General features: G+C 42.0%; 1 protein-coding gene across 9 annotated transcripts in view; it reads left to right on the top strand.

Moving 5' to 3' along the window:
• KIAA0586 (KIAA0586 ortholog) overlaps window positions 1-18,462 on the top strand; it is a 118,717-nt gene that overhangs the window by 59,880 nt on the left and 40,375 nt on the right. For all 9 annotated transcript variants that reach the window (XR_007910261.3, XM_008269722.5, XM_008269714.5 and 6 more), the window contains 4 exons: window positions 1,535-1,788; window positions 4,984-5,060; window positions 7,892-8,026; window positions 9,080-9,257. Coding sequence is in view for 8 of the 9 variants with exons in the window: in XM_008269722.5 (XP_008267944.3) it covers window positions 1,535-1,788; window positions 4,984-5,060; window positions 7,892-8,026; window positions 9,080-9,257 (644 nt within the window). In the remaining variant the exon portion in view is untranslated. The remainder of the gene's footprint in view (window positions 1-1,534; window positions 1,789-4,983; window positions 5,061-7,891; window positions 8,027-9,079; window positions 9,258-18,462) is intronic.

The raw sequence follows: 18,462 nt of genomic DNA, 5'->3' as shown, positions 1-18,462 counted from the left end.
ATATCTTTTTTTAAAAGAAAGAAAACATGCAAATGATAAAACTTTTATAAACCAGCAACTATATTTTAGAAGGAAGAACTTTCATAAATATTAAGTTCTTAAAATTACCAAATATATCCGTATCTTCATCTCTTTCTATTTTTTTTTTAATTTATTTTATTTAAAAGGCAGTTACAGAGAGAGGGAGAAACATCTGCTAGTTCACTCCCTAAGTGGACCGCAATGGCCAGGGTTAGTCCAGACCAAAGCCAGGAGCCAGGAACTTCATATGGTTCTCCCATGTGGGTGGCAGGGGCTCAGGTACTTTGGTCATCTTCCACTGCTTTCCCAGGCGTTTAAGCAGGTAGCTGGATCAGTTGCAGTAGCCAGGACTCAAACCAGTGCCCATATAGGATGCCAGCATCGTAGCTGACAGCTTAACCTGCTGAGCCACACTGCCAGTCTCCATCTTTTTCTTTCTTTTTTTCCTTTTGTTTTAGCAGGTTTCTTTTCTTCTTTTCTTTTTCCTTTTTTTATTAATCTATTTTATTTATTTGAAAGATCTACAGAGAGAGGTAGAGACAGAGAGAGAGAGGTCTTCCATTAGCTGGTTCATTCTCCAAATAGCCGCAGTGGCCGGAACTGAGCTGATCCTAAGTTAGGAGCCAGGGGCTTCTTCCAGATCTCCCACATGGGTGCAGAGGCCCAAGGACTTGGTTCTTCTGCTGCTTTTCCAGGTGCATTAGCAGGGTGCTAGAGCAGAAGTGGAGCAGCCCCATATGGGATGCTGGTGCTTCAGGTCAGGGCTGTAACCCACTGTGCCAAGCGCTGCCCCCCACATCTCTTTCTTAAAATATTTGAAATAGACTAAAATACAGCTGTTTCTCACATTGTTAATATTAGAAAATAACTTCTCCACAATGTGGATCATCATTTACTGTGATCAGTTAACTTTTATCTGACTATATATTTGCACATAGATTTATTTTGTGACTGAAAGAGCTTCCAGGATAACTACAATAAAAGTATAAAAACAGGTAAAAGCAGGGGCCAGCACTGTTGCATAGCGGGCTAAGCATCTGCCTGTGGTGCCGGCATTGCATATGGGCGCCGTTTAAGTCCTGGCTGCTCCTCTTCTGATACAGCTCTTGGCTATGGTCTGGGAAAGCAGTAGAAGATGGCCCAAGTGCTTGGGACCCTGTACCCGAGCGGGAGACCTGGAAGAAGCTTCTGGCTCCTGGCTTCGGATCAGCCTAGCTCTGGCGGTTGTGGCCATTTGGGGAGTGAACCAGTGGATGGAGGTCCTTTCTCTCTGTCTCTCCCTTTCTGTGTCTATAACTCTGTATCAAATAAATACATAGATAGATAAATAAATAAATAAAAATAAAAAAACAAGGCTTTTAAAAAGAAGCATAAAAGCAATTTTAGAAAAATAAATTTCCTTAATTACAATAGTATAGATTATGGTGATACTTTGTTAAAGGAGACATTTCTGCTTTTATATCAGTGGCCTTCAGGAATCCAGTATGTTCATAATATGTCTTCATTTGCCTAGTGTCATGTCTGTGGCTAAAGATGAAGAACCTGAGAGTGAGGATTTCCCAGCTCAGCCTGCAGCTCCAGAAGCAGTGCCCCTCACACCGTTTCCTGCCAGTGCCAAAGCTCCTTCCTCCTCCCAGATGCCAACTTCTGATTCATCAACACCGGAGAGCACTTTGAGTGTCACTGTCACCGAAACAGAAACTCTAGATAGGCCCATCTCTGAAGGAGAGATTTTATTTAACGTTGGACAAAAATTGGCTACCAGTGGTAAGTTAACTTGTATTAATTGATTTCACTGGTTAGGTTATAACTTCCTAGGGAGGGAATACTTTTGTTTTAAAGGTTTTTCATTTAATTTTCAAGACTTAACATGGTATAGTAGAAAGTGCAAGGTCTCTGTGTAAGTTAGTTACCTTTTTTTTTTTTTTTTTTTGACAGGCAGAGTGGACAGTGAGAGAGAGAGACAGAGAGAAAGGTCTTCCTTTGCCGTTGGTTCACCCTCCAATGGCCGCCGCGGCCTGCGCGCTGCGGCCGGCGCACCGCGCTGATCCGATGGCAGGAGCCAGGAGCCAGGTGCTTTTCCTGGTCTCCCATGGGGTGCAGGGCCCAAGCACCTGGGCCATCCTCCACTGCACTCCCTGGCCACAGCAGAGGGCTGGCCTGGAAGAGGGGCAACCGGGACAGAATCCGGCGCCCCGACCGGGACTAGAACCCGGTGTGCCGGCGCCGCTAGGCGGAGGATTAGCCTAGTGAGCCGCAGCGCCGGCCAGTTAGTTACCTTTTAAGAGCTCTAATTTCAGACGATAAAATCTTCCTTATAATCCCACCCTCTGGAATTAGTATCAATTTTAATAGTTTGAGGACATCCCCTTTTTGTCTGCATGTATACATACCTAATTATATCCATATGTATCTATATATTTAAAAATAGTATGTAATGCATACTATCTCAAATCCTGAATTTTTTACGTAATGTGGACATCATTCAATATTAATGTATATGTCTACCTTATTTTTTTCCCAAATGTTTGTTTTCATCCACTTGAAAGAAAGAATAAAACACACACACACAGATCTTCCATCTGTGGGTCACTCCTCCAGTAAATACAGTAGCAATGACATATCAGATTGAAGCCAGGAGCCCGGAACTTCATCCTGGTCTGCTGTGTGGGTGGAATGGCCCATGCGCTTGGGTTATGATCTGCTGCATTAGCATCAGTGATCTGCAGGATGCATTAGCAGGAAGCTGGGTTGGAAGCAGAGCAGCTGAGACTCAAACCAGTGCTCTTAGGTGGGATATGGGCATCTCAAGTAGTGACTTTGCCTACTGTGCCCTAACTAACTCCTTCCCCTATCCTATATTTTTTAATATCTGAGTTGTATTATTTTTAAATGATATTTCAAGGGCTTTTAGATGTTTTTTTCTTTTAAAAATTTATTTACTTATTTATTTGAAAGGCAGAGAGGTAAAGAGAGGCAGAGGCAGAGACAGGGAGAGAGGTCTTCCATCCGCTGGTCCACTCCCCAGATGGCTGCAGCAACCAGAGCTAGGCTAATCCAAAACCAGGAGCCAGGAGATTCTTCCAGGTCTCCCACATGGGTTCAGGGGCCCAAGGACTTGGGGGCATCTACTGCTTTCCCAGGCCATAGCAGAGAGCTGGATTGGAAGTGGAGCAGGACTTGAACCAGCACCCATATGGGATGCTGGCGCCACAGGTGGCTGCTTTTGCTGCTATGTCAGAGTGCTGGCCCATTGATTTTTTTTTTTTAAGATTTATTTATTTATTTGAAAGTCAGAGTTACACAGAGAAAGGACAGAAAGAGAGAGAGTGATAGAGATAGGTCTTCCATCCGCTGGTTCACTCCCCAGATGGCTGCAATGGTTGGAGCTGTGCCGATCCGAAGCCAGGAGCCAGGAGCTTCTTCCTGGTCTCCCACATGGGTGCAGAGGCCCAAGGACTTGGGCCATCTTGTACCGCTTTCCCAGGCCATAGCAAAGAGCTGGATCGGAAGAGGAGCAGCCAGGTCTTGAACCAGCATCCATATGAGATGCCGGCGCTTCAGGCCATGGCATTAACCCGCTGCACCACAGCGCCGGTCCCAGGTGTTTTTTGTTGTTGTTGTTTTTTGTTTTGTTTGTTTGTTTGTTTTGTTTTTGACAGAGTTAGACAGCGAGAGAGAGAGAGACAGATAAAAAGGTCTTCCTTACATTGGTTCACCCCTCAAATGGCCGCTACTGCCGGAGCTATGCCGATCTGAGGCCAGGAGCCAAGATCCAGGAGCTTCTTTCTGGTCTCCCATGCGGATGCAGGGGCCCAAGCACTTGGGCCATCCTCCACTGCCTTCCCAGGCCACAGCAGAGAGCTGGACTGGAGGAGAAGCAACCAGGACTAGAACCTGGCGCCCATATGGGATGCCGGCGCCACAGGCGGAGGATTAATCAAGTGAGCCACGGTGCCAGCCCTGATTTTTTTTTTTAAAGGAAATTTTTTAAAAAAGATTTATTTATTTATGTGATAGAGTTACACAGAGAGGAGAGGCAGAGAGAGAGAGAGAGAGGTGTTCCATCTGATGGTTCATTCCCCACTGGCTGCAATGGCTGGAACTGCGCCGATCCGAAGCCAGGAGCCAGGAGCTTCTTCTGGGTTTCCCACATGGGTGCAGGGACCCAAGGCTTGGGCCATCTTCCACTGCTTTCCCAGGCCACAGAAGAGAGCTGGATAGGAGGAGGAGCAACTGGGACTAGAACCGGCGCCCATATTGGATGCTGGTGCTTCAGTCTGGGACATTAATCCACTGTGCCACAGTGCCAGCCCCAGGAAAAAATGTTTTTTAAGGTTTATCTTATTTTTGTTTGAAAGGCAGAGTTAGAGAGAGAGGTAGAGCAGAAAGAGAGAAAGAGAAGCTTATGTGCACTGGTTCACTCCCCAAATTACCACTGTGGCCAGGGTGAGGCCAGGCCCAAAGCAGGGACTGCCTTCATCTGGGTCTCCCATGTGTGAACAGGGGCCCAAGTCATCTTCTGTCTGCTTTCCCAGGTGTATTAGTAGGGAGCTAGATAGGAAGTGGAACAACCGGCACTCAAACTGGTACCCATATGAGATGCCAGCATAGCAGGTGGTGGTTTAACCCATCAGGCCAGATTGCCAGTCCCATTTATCAGTTTTTAATTTCATTAATATTATATAGAAATCCCTATTTTTCAATTTTTTAGTTACAGTTGCTTTCTATAGTCCCTTTCAGTTCTGACAGCTAGTTGGTGAAACAGGAATCTTGTGTTGTAAACTGTACTTTAAAAAATACTGCTGAGATTGAGTAGTTAGTTATTTACTTGTTTTTTACTATCCCAGTATTTTATTGCAGTGTAAGTTTGACTGTAACATTCTGTGGCTTATCATGGTCAGATGATTTACTAAATTTGTGTTTTTTCTTTTTTCTAAATAATTACATTTTAATTTATAGTTTTAGGAGATGGAGGGCTGTATTTGACAAATCTGAATGATAGCCTATCCAGTACTCTGCAGGATGCCCTTGAAATGGTAAGGACATTGAATTCTAATGGGAACTTGTTGCCATTCATCAGATTTTTTGGTTCAGTTATTTGACACAAATTTTAGTAAAATATCTAGAAGGAATTTAAGGTTTCTTTCACATTTTATTATGTAATCTTATGAGAAAGAAAATTATTAATCTCTCTGGCTCCAGCAGTTGCAGGGAAGAAAAGGAGCACAGTTAATATAATCAGGTAATTATATATAGCTCTATGCAAATTATTCCCTGGATATGTTGGCTTTAGAATATTTGAACAAGACCTTAACTATTTAAAGCAACTCTCTTATATTGCAACTGTTATGTGTCCCTAACCACAATTAAAATTGTTTGTGCTAATACATATTTAAATTTAATGGCTTTCAAAGGAAAAACTGAAATAGAATCCAGGGATACTGTACAGGAGAAAAAATCGGCATTAAAAATATTACATATATGCATATATATAATTCAGAAGTGATAGTAGGAATTTTCTTTTGAAAAAAATTACTAGGAAATAGAAATTTTTACCTTGCATATATTTTCAACAATCTAAGCAAGAAAAGGTAATTATACTCAACTGTCATCTGTATTTATCCATATCTTTTGCTAAGCATTGCTGTTATCACTGTTTTTTAAAATATTATTTTGCACAGGAGTATAAAAATACTTCATTAGGGAGTTTGTTTTAAATGCTATTCACTTTTTATTTATTTATATATTTATATTTATTTGAAAGGCAAGGTGACAGAGAAAGAGATAGAGACACACAAAAGACAGAGATCTTCCGTCTCTCTCGTCTCTGCAACAACTTGGGCTGGGCCATGCTGAAGTGAGGCGCTGGGAACTGCATGCTGGCCTCCCTGTGGGTGGTGCGGACTCAAGCACTTGAGCCATCATCTGCTCCCTCCCTGAGCTGCATTAGCAGGAAGCTGGATTGGAAGAGGGAGTATGACTTGATCCTAGGCTCTCTGATATGGAATATGGGCATTCCAAGCAGTGGCTTGACCCCCTTAGGGCATAATGGCCACTCTATTAAGGAGGCTTTTTTAAATAATGTTTTAATGGAACGGTTGATTTTTTTTAAATACATTTTTTAAATACATTTTTTGTTTAAATACATTTGACTTTTTTAAAAACATATTTTTGGTTAAATACATTTGACAGGCAGAGTTACAGAGAGAGGGGGAGACAGGTCTTCCATCCACTGGTTCACTCCCCATATGGCCACAATGATCAGGGATGGACCATGCCGAATCCAGGAGCCTGGAGCCTCTTCTAGGTTTCCCATGTCTGTGGCAAGGGCTCAAGCACTTGGGCCAACCTCCAACTGCTTTTTGCAGGCACCTTAACAGGAAGCTGCATTGGATGCCCATGTGGGATGCCAGTGTTGCAAGCAGAGGCTTAACCTGCTGTGCCACAACACTGGCCCTGAACAGTTTATTAAAATTTTTTAAAAAGATTTATTTATTTATTTGAAAGGCAAAATAAGAGAGGGGGAGAGAGCATGAAATCTTTTGTCCTGCTGGTTTACTCCCCACATGGCTGCCATGCCCGAAGCTGGGCTGGTCCAAAGCCAGGAGTCAAGAGCTTCTTCCGAGTCTCGTGTGCGTGCAGGGACCCAAGCTCTTGGGCCATCCTCTGCTGCTTTCCCAGGTACGTTAGCAGGGGGCTGGATTGAAGTGGAGCAGCCAGGACTCCAACAGTGCTCATTCGGGAAGGCCAGCACCACAGGTGGCGTTTCACCCGCTACACCACAGTGCTGGATGGATCCAGCAGTTTTTTTTAATAGTGATTATTTATCGCAAGTGATTGGTTGACTATATTGTGAAGAGTATACACAATCAATTTTATGAAATAATATGGGGTAAAGGAATAAATGAAACATCTTTATTCTCACAGAAACATCATACTAATGTTTGGCTTATTTTATATGCTATTAAAGCATTTTTATCTATTCTTAGAATTTATCCAAATGCAAACACGTGTTTACGTTTCTTTAAAATAAATAGCTAAATTGAACTAGTACTAAATTATAACTTCTTTCTTTTTCTACATTTGAAACTAAATTCTAATTTGTATTTTAAGATGCTTAAATTAAATATGCTACAAGTTTATACTAAAATCAAATTCAAAAGAACAATCTGGAAAAACCCAGAATAATTTCACTGTATCAGTAGGTGTTAATCTATGAATATATGGGAATATATGAGCTTTTTATTCCAAAGTTGATCAACTTTATTTCACTAAAAATAAAATAATTTAGGGTGGTAGACATTTGGCACAGGAATTCCAGCTCCCTGCTAATGTGCACCTTAGGAGGCAGCAGGTATTAGATCAGGTGGTTGGTTCCCTGTCACCCAGACTGAGTTCTGAGCTCCTGGTTTCATCCTGGTCTGGCTCTGGCTGTTGTGGGCTTTTGAGAAATGAACCAGTAGGTAGAAAGTCTCTTCCTTCCTCTCTGCCTTTCAAATAAAAAATTTTTTTTTCAAAAAATTTGCTCTTTATGAACTTCAGAACATTTTAATGCCTATATTTACAAGGGAACGAGTTTATCTAAAATTGTTGTAGAAAATTCCTTTTTGGCTGTGTGTATAGGTGCATATGAATGATAAATGAATTTTGTGTTTAAACTTGGTTCCCATTGCCAAGATACCTCATTCTATGTACATGAATATTCCACTATCCAAAATCTGAAAACACTGCTGGTTTCAAGCATTTTAGATGAGTATACCCAATCTGTATTGTTTTGTGATGAGTGCTGAGTTTTTATCAATCGAAAATGGAGAAAAATGGAATGGTCTGATAAAATTTTGTTGTGCTGTCTTTTTGTTTCTTTCAGGAAGATGATTCTCCCAGCGAAGGACAAGTGATTAGGAAACCCCATAAAGAATGTCGTACAGAGGCAGTTCTTTCTCTTCTTGCTAAACAAAACCAGGAGCCAGTAGTTTCAGAGCAAGCAGCCTGTCATGCAGAGGTACTTCCCCAGGGAAAAAGCTTTATTTAACACGATTAAAATTGTCTCCTTCAATCTGCGCTAATCTGAAGCCAGGAGCCAGGTGATTCTTTCTGGTCTCCCATGCAAGTGTAGTGGCCCAAGCACTTGGGCCATCCTCCACTGCCTTCCCGGGCCACAACAGAGAGCTGGACTGGAAGAGGAGCAGCCGGGACTAGAACCCGGTACCCATATGGGATGTCGGTGCCGCAGGCAGAGGATTAACCAAGTGAGCCACGGCACTGGCCCCCATAGGTATAATTATTTCATAGGTATAATTTTTTTAAGATTTTTTTTTAATTTGGAAGACACAGTTGCAGAAATAGAGAAATATCTTTCATCCAAATTCATTTGGGATTTCACTCCTCAATGGCAACAATGACTGGGACTGGATCATGACAAAGCCAGGAGTTTGGAACTCCACCCAGGTTCCCTGTGTGCATGGCAGAGGCCCAAATACTTGTGCCATCTTCTGCCCACTAAAAGGAAGCTCCATTGGAAGCAGAGCAGCTGTGACTTGAACTGGTGCTCAAATGGGCTGCCAGTGTCGCAGGTAGTGGCTTAACTTGCTGTGCCACAACGCCGGCCCCTAGGCGTAATACTCGTGCTTTTTAAGTTATAGTATTCTCCCCTTCAGCTGCTTCATTGTAAAGTACATGCTAACAGCATTAGGCAGTTTTTATTCATGATGAGATTTATGCAAGTATTTTCTGTTACTCTACTTTTAAGCTGCATGAACAGTGTTTTAACAGGTGCCAGGAATTAGCATTTTAAAGTATAATAGCATTTTTCTTACATGTTTTATTGCTGTCTAGTAGGAAGTTGAAAAACAGGTAATAGTTAACTTCATAAAAAATAAGATATTCAAAAGCCTATCATCAGCTGCCTTATTAAGCTAACTTTAATATAGCTTGGTTTTCATTCAGTGTGCATGTGGCATGATAAGCACTTTCTGAAACCTTGAAGTAGTTAAGTGGTGTGGGTTGTATTTGATTATAATCCAAAGGTTTTAACAATTGTTTATGCTCCGCAAAGGACTTGGAAAACAGTGTGGGCGAACTCAGTGAAGGGCAGCGGCTCGGGCTGCCGGCAGCTGCGGAGAGCGTCTCGCTGGGACGTGCTTTGCGCGCTCCGCAGCCTGGTACCCACGCAGCGTCTTTGCGACAACAGTGGGATCCTCAGCCGTCACCTCAGCAGCTGGGCACAGTGTCAGGTATACACCAAAATACTGTTTTGGATATATCCTCTGTGAGAATATTCACTTTACATCCCGTCACACTTTTTTTGAACTGTTTCCATGCTGAGTGTTTTATTTTATAATCTACAGTATATTCCTAATCTAAATTGATAAAAGTATAACGCTTTACAGATGGGGCTTGCAAATTTTTTTATTAAAAGAAATGTTTATAAATGAAAAGTTTTCCTGTGATAGATACATGGCAGCACTTCCCAAAATGTGATTCTTGTATCAGTGCTTGCATGTCAACCACAGGATAGGACATCAGATTATTCTAATAATACGAATATGTAGACTTAACATTTTTTAATAGTAATGGATTTATTTTAATGTTCGCTACAAAAGTACAGCTAGCCCAACAAAACTGTGACATGACAGATCTTCTTGCTTAGGATATTGCTCAATCAGATGATACTGTAGGAATTCACTCCTGGGGCAGGCACCATGGCTCACTTGGTTAATCCTCCGCCTGCGGCGCCGGCATCCCATGTGGGCGGGTTCTAGTCCTGGTTGCTCCTCTTCTAGTCCAGCTCTCTGCTATGGCCCAGGAGGGCAGTGGAGGATGGCCCAAGTGCTTGGGCCCTGCACCCGCATGGGAGACCAGGAGGAAGCACCTGCAGCGGCCATTTGTGGGGTGAACCACAGAAGGAAGACCTTTCTCTCTGTCTCTCTCTCTCTCTCTCACTGTCTATGAATCTACCTGTCAAATAAATAAAATAAATAAATAAATAAAAAATAAAATCATCCCTTTGGTCAAAGAAGGAGGTACTTAAAAAAAAAAAAAAGAAAAAAAAAGAAATTCACTCTTTATGTTGTATGAATGTTAGACACAGTGTTCAGTATAGCCAGGACTATTTTAGAACTTAACTAACTAAAGTTTCTGCTGTTTAGAAATAGAAACAAAGATAAGGTAGAGAAAACTAACCACCAGCATGCCTTGATTCTCATTACGTGATTGTAGTTATCTGTGGCAGCTATATTCTATTAAGTCACCACAAACATAGTAACAAATATTGAACCATTCCTCCTAGAGGAAATACAGGGTTCAGTGCCTGCTAGTTTGTAGTCGTGAATGTTTGTAACTGATAATTACATAACTTGGTTTTAAGTGTGTTTCAGTATATTTTTAGTGGCTTACACATGATTTTTTTCAAAATTTATTTATTTGGAAGTTTGAGAAAGAATCTTCCATCCATTGGTTCATTCCCTGAATGCTCTCAACAACCAGTGCTGGGCCGCACTGAAACTGGGAGCTGGGAACGCAATCTAGTTCTTCTGCATGGGTGGCAGGGACGCAAACGACTTGAGCCATTACCTGCTGCCTTCTAGGATATGCATTAGCATCAAGCTAGAGTCAGAAGTGGAACCAGGGGGCCGGCATTGTGGCCTGCAGCGCAAGAATCCCAAATGGGTGCCGGTTCTAGTCCCAACTGCTCCTCTTCCGATCCAGCTCTCTGCTATGGCCTGGGAAAGCAGTAGAAGGTGGCCCAAGTGCTTGGGCTCCTGCACCCACGTGGGAGAACTGGAGGAAGCTCCTGGCTTGGCTTCAAATTCGCCCAGCTGCATTTGGGGAGTGAACTAGCGGATGGAAGACCTTTTTCTCTGTCTCTTCCTCTCTTTCTCTTTGTAACTCTGCTTCTCAAATAAATAAAACAAAACAACAACAACAAAGAAACCAAACACACACAAATTCCATCCCATCCTACTCTCTTAAAAAAAAAAAAAAGTGGAACCAGGACTCAAGACCAGGTACTCTGCTATGGAATGCAGGTATTCAAGTGGCATTTTAATTGCCACACCAGACACCTGCGCCTGTGTTTCTATTTAGAGGCATGTTACTTAATATATATTGTTGATTCATTGATCTTGAACTCACAACCAACAGCACTATGCTTGGGAGCCACTTTAAACAGTGAAATTATCAAAAATAGGAACAGTGAAAATTGTGGCATGAAATATACCATGGAATGTCACTTGTTTATAGTGTAAAAGCTAAAATAAGAAAGCAGAGTGGCTGGTGCCATGGCTCAATAGGCTAATCCTCCGCCTTGCGGTGCTGGCACACCAGGTTCTAGTCCCGGTCGGGGTGCCGGATTCTGTCCCGGTTGCCCCTCTTCCAGGCCAGCTCTCTGCTGTGGCCTACGAGTGTAGTGGAGGATGGCCCAGGTGCTTGGGCCCTGCACCCCATGGGAGACCAGGAGAAGCACCTGGCTCCTGGCTTCGGATCAGCGCGATGCGCCGGCCGCAGTGCGCCGGCCGCGGCGGCCGTTGCAGGGTGAACCAACGGCAAAAGGAAGACCTTTCTCTCTGTCTCTCTCTCACTGTCCACTCTGCCTGTCAAAAAAAAAAAAAAAAAAAAAAGACAGTGTCTTTCTCTTCAGCCTCAGCTGAGAAATTGCACATCATGTGATTCAAATTTTTCACCGCTCTACCCAGGTCCAAGAATTATGATGTGGGTAGTTTGAGTATTACTTTTGGGGTTACAAATAAATTTTAGCAAGTAGGTAAATTTGCAGATCCATAATTTACAAGTTAATGAGGATCAACTATATTTTCATTACTGATTTTTCCATGCTTATTGCTTTATTCTCTTAGGTGAAAAGACACTTCTGTAGGCCTAAAATTAGAAAAATTGTGATACATATTTAGAGGGTTGGTATTATTAATATCATTCAGAATTGAGAGAAATCCAAGACTGAATTATCTATGATAATAAATACAAAAATTGGTTTTACTTTTTATTTTTCCCACATAGGGAGATTTCAACTTAGTGTGATTTAAATGGCATAGAGTGTAACAAGTTTCTATCAGCTACCTCACTGAAATGCAGTGAAATGGAACAGCCACCAGATGGCTCCCACAGATCACTTGAGAGTCAGTAGGTACTTGGGAGCCACTAATTACTTGCTGAATTGTTTCTAGCATTTCTATTTTTTTAAAAAAAGATTTATTGAATTATTTGAAAGGCAGGATTATAGAGAGGTAGAGACAGAGAGAGAGAGAGAGAGAGATCTTTCTTTCACTGGGTCACTGCGTGGTTGGCTACAATGGCTGGAGTTGAGCCAGTCCAAAGCAGAGAGCTGGATTGGAAGTGGAGCAGCCGGGACTCGAAATGGCACCCATATGGAATGCCAGCACTGCAGGCAACAGCTTTACCTGCTATGCCACAGCGCTGGTCCAGAGTTTCTATTCTGTTCAGTTTGTCTATCTATCTGTTTTTGTACCAGTACTGTTTTGATTAAAACTGTTTTGTAGTATGTCTTGAAATCTGGTATTGTGATTTCTCTGACTTTGTTTTTGTTGTATAAAATTGTTTTAGCTATTCGAGGTCTCCTGTGTTTCCATATGAAAATCAGCATCATTTCTTCTGTATCTGAGAAGAATGTCTTTTGTATTTTGATTGGTATCACATCGAATCTGTAAATTGCTTTCGGTAGTATGGACATTTTGATGATACTGATTTTTCCAAACCATGAACATGGAAAATTTTTCTATTTTTTTGTATCTTTTTTTTTCTTTAATGTTTTGTAATTCTCACCGTAGAGATCTTTGACTTCCTTGGTTAAATTTATTCCAAAGTATTTGAATTTTTTTGGAGCTATTGTGAATGGGATTTATCTTAGTTCTTTCTCAGCCATGGCATTGTCTGTGTATAAAAAGGCTGTTGATTTTTGTGTACTGATTTTATATCCTGCTACTTTACCAAATTCTTCTATCAGTTCCAATAGTCTCTTAGTGGAGTCTTTTGGATCCCCTTTATGTAGAATCATGTCATCTGCAAATAGGGATAGTTTGACTTCCTTTTTCCCGTTTTATCCCTTTGATTTCTTTTTCTTGCCTAATGGCTTTGAGTAAAACTTCCAGGACTGTATTGAATACCAGTGGTGAGAGTGGGCATCCTTGTCTGGTTCTAGATCTTAGTGTGAATGCTTCCAACTTTTCCCCATTCAATAGGACACTGGCCATGGGTTTGTCGTAAATTGCATTGGTGTGTTATAGAATATTCCTTGTATACACTATTTGCTTAGAGTTTTCATTATGAAATGATGTTGTATTTTATCAAATGCTTTCTCTGCACCTATTGAGATAATCAGGCAGGTTTTTTTTAAATATTACACAGAGAGAGGAGAGGCGCCGGGGGGGAGGGGGGGCGGTCCTCCATCGGCTGGTTCACTCCCCAATTGGCCACAACGGCCAGAGCCACACTCATCTGAAGCCAGGAGCCAGGAGCTTCCTCTGGGTCTCCCATGTAGGTGCAAGGGCCCAAGAACTTGGGCCATCTTCCACTGCTTTCCCAGGCCTTAGAAGAGAGCTGGATCAGAAGTGGAACAGCCAGGTCTCGAACCAGTGCCCACATGGGATGCTGGCACTTCCAGCCAGGGTGTTAACCCACCACACCACAGTACTGGCCCCTGTTCTGCAGTTTGTTAATGTGATGTATCACATTGATTGATTTGAGAATGTTGAGCCATCCGTGCATACCAGGAGTAAATTCCACTTGGTCTGGGTTAATGATCTTTTTGATGTGTTGGTGGGTTTCATTGGCTAGAATTTTCTTGAGGATTTTTGTGTCTATGTTCATCAGGGAAATTGGTCTGAAGTTCTCTTTCCCTGTTGCATCTTTTCTGGGATTAGGAATTAAGTGGTCTGGCTTCATAGAAAGATTCTGGGAGGATTCCTTCCCTTTCATTTGTTTTGAATAACTTGAGAAGTATTGGAGTTAGTTCTTTAAACATCTGGTAGGATACAACAGTGAAGCCATCAAGTCCTGGACTTTGCTTTGTTGGGAGGGCCTTTTACTGATTCAATTTTCATCTTTTTTTTTTTAAAAAGATTTATTTATTTATTTGAAAGTCAGAATTACACAGGGAGAGGAGAGGCAGAGAGAGAGAGAGAGCGAGGTCTTCCATCCAGTTGTTTACTCTCCAGTTGGCCACAACGTCTGGAGATGCACCGATCTGAAGCCAAGAGCCAGGAGCTTCTTCCAGATCTCCTGCGTGGGTGCAAGGGCAGAAGGACTTGGGCCATCTTCTACTGCTTTCCCAGGCCATAGCAGAGAGCTGGAATGGAAGAGGAGCAGCTTGAACTAGAACCGGTGCCCATATGGGTTGCCAGCGCTTCAGGCCAGGGCGTTAACCTGCTGCGCCACAGCGCCGGCCCAAATTTCCATCTTGATAATGGGTCTGTTTAGGTTTTCTATGTATTCATGGCCCAATTTAGGTAGGTTGTATATGTCCAGGAATCTATCGATTTCTTCTAGGTTTCCTAGTTTGTTAGTATACAGCTCTTTGTAGTAATTTCTGATAATTCTTTTTAATTCTATGGTGACTTTGTTATATTTGCTTTTTCATCTCTAATTTTATTGACTGGGTCTTCTCTCTCTTTTTTGATTAGTTGGGTCAATGATGTGTCAATTCTGTTTATTTTTTCAAAAAATCAGCTCTTTGTTTTACTGAACTTTTGTATTGTTTCAATTTTGTTGATTTCTTCTCCAATTTTAATTATTTCCTTTCTTCCACAAGTTTTGAGTTTGGTTTGCTGTTGTTTTTCTAGATCCTTGAGATGCATTGATAGCTCATTTACTTCGTCCCTTTCCAGTTTCTTGATGTAGGCTCCAATTGGTATAAACTTTCCTCTTAACATTGCTTTTGCTGTATCCCATATGTACTGATATATTATATTGTTGTCTTCATTTGTTTCCAGAAATTTTTTTATTTCTCCTATGACCCACTGTTCACTCAGGAACATGTTGTTCAGTCTCCATGTTTTTGCATATGTTCTAGAGTTTTCTGAGTTGCTGATTTCCAGCTTCGTAGCCTTGTGGTCTGAGAAGATGCATGGTATGATTTCGATTTTTTTTTAATTTGCTGAGACTTGCTTTATGGCCTAGCATGTGGACAATCCTAGAGAAAGTTCTGTATACTGCTGAGAAGAATGTGTGTTCTGCAACTGTAGGATGGAAAGTTCTGTAGATATCTATTAGGTTCATTTGGTCTCTAGTGCTGATTAATGCTGTTGTTTCCTTGCTGATTTTCTGTCTGGTTGATCTGTCCATTGCTGAAAGTGAGGTATTGATGTCCCCCATTACTATTGTATTGGAGTCTATGTCTCCCTTTAGATCCCTTAATATTTCTTTTAAATAGCCAAGTGCCCTGTAATTAGGTGCATATATATTTACAATAGTCAAATCTTCCTGTTAAATTGATCCCTTAATAATTACATAGTGCCTTTCTTTGTCTCTTTTAACAATTTTTTGTTAAAGTCTATTCTGACTGATATTAGGATGGCTACACCAGCTCTTTTTTGCTATCAGTTGGCATGGAATATCTTTTTCCATCCTTTCACTTTCAGTCTGCATGCATCTTTGTTGGTGAGGTGTATTTCTTCTAGGCAGCAATTAGATGGGTTTTGTTTTTAATCCATTCAGCCAGTGTGTTTCTTTTAACTGGAGAGTTGAAGCCATTTGCATTCAAGGTGACTGCTGATGATTAATGACTTTGCCCTGCCATATTTTCATAAATATTTCTGTTGTTTACTTGGATTTCCTTTGTAGTTTTACTGAGAGATTTCCTTCCTTTACCTTCTTTCATAGTGATGACCATGTTTATGTGTGCAGCACATCGTTAAGCATCTTCTGCAGGGCTGGATGGGTGGTGACAAATTCTTTCAATTTTTCTTTGTCATGGAGAGTCTTTATTTCACCTTCTTTCATAAATGAGAGCTTTGCAGGGTACAGTATTCTTGGTTGACAGTTCTTTTCTCTTGCGCCTTGGAATATATTTCTTTTTTCTCTCCTATCCTGTAGGATTTCTGATGAGCAGTCTGGTGTGAGTCTAACTGTAGAGCCTCTGAAAGTAATCTGGCATTTCTGTTGTGCACATTTTAGAATCTTTTCTTTATGTTTTACTCTGGAGAGTTTGATTACAATGTGTTGTAGTGAAGATCTTTTCTCGTCGTGTCTATTAGGAGTTCTGTGTGCTTCCTCTACTTGAATGTCCCTTTCTATCTCCCAATTAGGGAAGTTTTCTGTTATTATTTCACTAAAACAGCCTTCTAATCCTTTCTCTCTTTCCATGCCTTCAGGAATTCCTAGAACCCATATTTTGGATCATTTGATAGTATCCTATAGATTACCAACAGTGTTTTTAGTGTTCTAGTTTCTTCTTCTTGTGTTTGGTCTGACTGTATAATTTCCTGTGCTCTGTCTTCTAAGTTGGATATTCTTTCTTCTGCTTCACTGATTCTGTTGTTAAGGTTTTCCAGTGCATTTTTTTATTCTGTTGAATTCTTTTTTTTTTTTTTTTTTTTTTGACAGGCAGAGTGGACAGTGAGAGAGAGACAGAGAGAAAGGTCTTCCTTTGCTGTTGATTCACCCTCCAATGGCCACCACCACTGCACTCCCTGCCCACAGCAGAGAGCTGGACTGGAAGAGGGGCAACCAGGACAGAATCCGGCGCCCCGATCGGGACTAGAACCCGGTGTGCCGGCGCCGTGAGGTGGAGGATTAGCCTAGTGAGCCGCGGCACCGGCTCTGTTGAATTCTTAATTTCCAAGATGTCAATTTTATTTCTCTTTAAGATCTCAATTTTGTTGGAAAATTTTTCTTTCATGTTTTGTATGGGTTTCATTAGTTCATGCATTTGCTTCTGATTATTTTAAGTAATCCTAGGATCAATTTTTTGAATTCTATTTCTGGCATTTCTTTAGTCTCATCATCTTCACAATCTAGTATTGAAGTGCTGTGTTCTTTTGGGGGCATCATGTTGTTTTCCTTATTCTTGTTTCTTGAATTGGTGCATTTGTTATTTGGCATTTGTGGAGATACTCGGTTTCTTTGTTTTTTCTCTGTGGTGGCTTTTATCTTTGACTGTGTCTGTGTGGATTAGTGGAGTGTCTGCTTTCAGGGAATACCTAGAGGTGTGTGTTGGGTATGGTGAAGGAATTCTGTTCCGTGCTTCAGGGTGAAGGGCATGTCTGAGGGGACACACCAGGTTTGGCGTGGTCCATCTCTTTTTTTTTTTTTTTTTTGTTATCAGCTGGGAGGTTTGTTTTTGTCTGTTGGCATATACTCAGCTGAGCTCCTCTCCTCAAAGGAGACCAGTGCCTGAGCGTTAACCCCAGTGGGTATAATATTTGTCCACTCTGTCCCAAGGACCACACAAAGGGTCTGTGCAGTCCTCAGTGTAAGCTCAGATTCCCCAGCATTGTCCCTAACAGGTAACCATGGAGCCCTGATTGTGCGGAACCTCCCACAGTGCTTCCCAAAGTCCCAGCCACACCCTGCGTTCTCCCATGCAGCCTCAGTGTTTCACAGCCCCAGCACACAATCCTCCCACAGTCAGGAACACTCAACCCCTTGTTGTTTTCCCTACCAGACTCAGGAATCTCCTCTTGGCTGGTTGCTGGGTGCAGACACAAGCTGGCACTGTTGTTAGGTTTGCCCAAAATGGCTCCTGCTCTCTTTCAGCTTGTTACAGGATGCCATTGCAGGGTTATTGGAGAGAGAGAGACAATGTGCCTCCCCTCCGTTTTCTTCTCCTCTGGTTTGGCGGGTACACTCTTCCACAAGGGGCTCGCAGCTGGGTTCCCTCTAGGCTCTTCCTACCAAATTTTCCCCAGTGGCTTGGGCTGCTGCAGCCTGGGTCTCACCTCACTCCAGCACTGATGCGGAGGCTCTCGGCTGCTGGGGTCCTGAGTTGGGCTTGTCCTTGCCTTCCACCTAGGTCCACTGTGTCCTTCTAATTTGCATAGCATTTCCTCTGCAGTTTTCTCCCTAACTTTCCTGAGACTACATTCTTTCCACTTTTTTAGAACTATCTTCTCCTAGATTAGAGCAGCAAGCTCCATCCCTACTCTGCCATCTTAATACAGTAGCTTATTTTCAGAAAGTTTCTTTTTGTAACCTGTAGTCCCTACTGCTGTCTCCATTTTGGAGGCTCTCAGATTGGGTCGAGTAACAACAAAATGCAACGTTGGTTTGGGAGAGTTGTCTTGGAAACCTTAAATGGAAGCTGGTGCTTTGAGCAAATTGTGAGGACTCCAGGATATACTACTAACCACAGCGCTTCATTCACTCAGAAAGCCCACACTGAGTACTTCTGTGTACCTGGTTGTATGTTAATGCCCCATGTGGGTGCTTGAGATTCCAAGAAGATAGACATCTCTCAAAGAAGTTACAAAT

The sequence above is a fragment of the Oryctolagus cuniculus genome, chromosome 12 (genome assembly GCF_051225735.1).
Source record: "Oryctolagus cuniculus isolate XC-2025 breed Fujian yellow rabbit chromosome 12, ASM5122573v1, whole genome shotgun sequence".
NCBI classification, from domain to species: domain Eukaryota; kingdom Metazoa; phylum Chordata; class Mammalia; order Lagomorpha; family Leporidae; genus Oryctolagus; species Oryctolagus cuniculus.
The sequence above is the reverse complement of the archived record's forward strand: the minus strand, read 5'-3'. Positions and strand labels throughout refer to the sequence as shown.